This window comes from Trichinella spiralis (assembly GCF_000181795.1).
Source record: "Trichinella spiralis strain ISS 195 chromosome Unknown Scfld274, whole genome shotgun sequence".
NCBI lineage: Eukaryota > Metazoa > Nematoda > Enoplea > Trichinellida > Trichinellidae > Trichinella > Trichinella spiralis.
The window spans coordinates 7,047-9,310 of NW_003527213.1; the positions used below are offsets into that span (position 1 = coordinate 7,047).

The 2,264-nt window shown below is 34.1% G+C and overlaps 2 protein-coding genes across 2 annotated transcripts; both read left to right on the forward strand.

Moving 5' to 3' along the window:
• Positions 1-41: 41 nt before the first annotated feature.
• Positions 42-696, forward strand: Tsp_12389 (putative collagen triple helix repeat-containing domain protein; the record flags this gene model as incomplete). The annotated part of the gene is made up of 3 exons (XM_003370956.1): positions 42-157; positions 300-386; positions 669-696. Coding segments are annotated over 3 exons (231 nt in total), but the record flags the coding sequence as incomplete, so codon positions are not given.
• A 26-nt stretch (positions 697-722) lies between these two features.
• On the forward strand, positions 723-2,264 carry Tsp_12390 (conserved hypothetical protein). The gene is given in 5 exon segments (XM_003370957.1): positions 723-803; positions 815-862; positions 1,339-1,501; positions 1,531-1,618; positions 2,150-2,264. The coding sequence occupies 5 exon segments, from the start codon at positions 723-725 to the stop codon at positions 2,262-2,264; spliced, it is 495 nt and encodes a 164-aa protein (XP_003371005.1).

Sequence of the window (2,264 nt, forward strand, 5' to 3'; positions counted from 1 at the left end):
GAAAACCAATACGACAAAGATTTTACGGTCTAATAAGATAGCGTGGTCAACGACCAATAAATGAACAGTGGGACCGAATGGGAACAGAAGTGGGACCAAGTGGGGGCAAACCACGATATTCAGTTATTTCATTAGCAGTTTTATCATCACAAGCCATGTATTTAATATTAAATTTTAATGGATCATGATATATGTGAATGTATGTGACATTTTCAATATTAATAGTTGATTTATTCCATTATAAAATGAAATACCTATATTGAAATTAATAAATGTTCACGTCAATGTGATAATGGAAGACAATTCAATTTGAAACCAGAATGTGACAAAAAAACAGTGCAGTCAAGCATGCAACGTGAGGCATTTCAGCCGAACATGCAGAACAAGTTAATCTCTTTTATCCTGATGGTGATATGCCAAGTTGCAGTTATCTTATCTGTTGACTTTGAGCCTTGATATGACTAACAGCAATTTTACTTATTTTCCGCTGAGGTATGCTGACATTTATATTATTCCTTCCTTCTGCAGTTATATGCAAAATTATCTCTACATCTCTCTCATAACTTTGTCATATTAAGGTTGTCACTTTTGCTTTGTCAAATTTTGTAATATCTGCTTCTGTTACCTGCTTATAGTGAAAGGCTTATTTATTATGTTATTCTTTGAAGGTATCGAAATATTCTCTTTCTTGGTTAGCTTCGTGAGTTTCAACCTATTTTGTCATGGCATATTCACTGGTAACGCATCGTGATTGTGATTTAAGCTTTCATGGATTTCCGCTTGATTTCTGGACTTTATTCCGTGTCATCTACAGATTCCTGCGGATGTCTGGGTAGATCAGCATGTCTTCAATGGTACCAGGGTATGTTTGCGGCGTTGAGAGTTTGCAATATGACGGTTCTGTTTGCCTTGCTTTTATCATTTGTGAAATTGCTCATGTAGGCCCTCCCCATCAATATCCATATCTAGCAGTTTAAAGATTACAAGTTTTGAAAAATGACCGCAACACTGCTGATGATAAGTTGTGCATTTAGACAGTTTACAGTGTGAGCAATGTTAATTAGAAAAGGAAGGCATTTGGGATATTTTATTGCTAAATTTGCATTTTGAACAGAATTTTAAATAGTAATTTTACAATTTATTTTGATCTAAAAGTAAACCAAAGAAAGAAAATGCTAAGAATTATTATGTGAATAAAACGTGACACTTTCCAACTTACAATTCTAAATAAATTGTGTACCGTGTGTGGATTAGTTGTATGTCTCACATACGTTTTATATGAATCGATAGCAAATACAAAGATAGAAAGTGGAAAAGATTTCTAGTTATTAAATGTAGCCAATTATTGGCATCTCTGATAATCGGATAGATGAAAGAAAAGATTCAGTAAATCCATCGGCTTATTGGATTTATCAATGTCGAGGGAAGGAATTTTCTGCTTTGCAGAAAGCTAGGTTGTTAACGCCACCTATAAGGTCCGTAACAACCAATTATTGCATTGGTTTGCTATAGCAGATGATTAGCTTGTAGAAGCGCATGCTGAATTGCGCTGTTACAGGCATACATTTTACATGTGGCTAGCAGATTCGAACCCTTCACCCCATGATTTTTGGGTAGGGTAATTTGCACGCGGACAACCTGCTGCCCGTTGTAGGTAGAATTTAACTTTTATATATATTAGCTTCTACAAATTTTTCTTTCTGAAATTAATATCATTTCCAGTATTGCATTGCTTGATTTTCATTGATATGAAATATTCCGCATTTCGTAGACATATCGGCTATTTAGCTTTCAGCCACAGGACGCAAAGCTTAAACTGAAAACCTTTTCAATTTATAATACTCACATTCTCGCTTCATAATAATAACAGAAAACAACAACTTTTGAATAATTGTTATGATTTTTCCATTTCAATTTTTACCTTATTTACATTTATCAATAATTTGTGATTTTCTCTTTCTTATCTTTGCCATTGCTTCTTGTTTAATCAGTAATCTTGCCTTCTTTGTATTTCGGTGTATTCTGGAATAATTCGCATATTAGTAATCGGGAAAATGCTTTGAGGTTACCAGAGTGATCATTTTTGAATGTAGTCCATGTTTGCGTGCTTTATGGAATCTGGGATAAAGTTTCTTTGGATTTTATAGAGTAGATTAGTCAAAAAGGGTGTCCACACCCCAAAATTAATAACGATATGTTTATGGTCGTCTGTAGATGCTCTCAAACTACTTGATGGTTATCCAGATACACCGTTTTTATGCTGA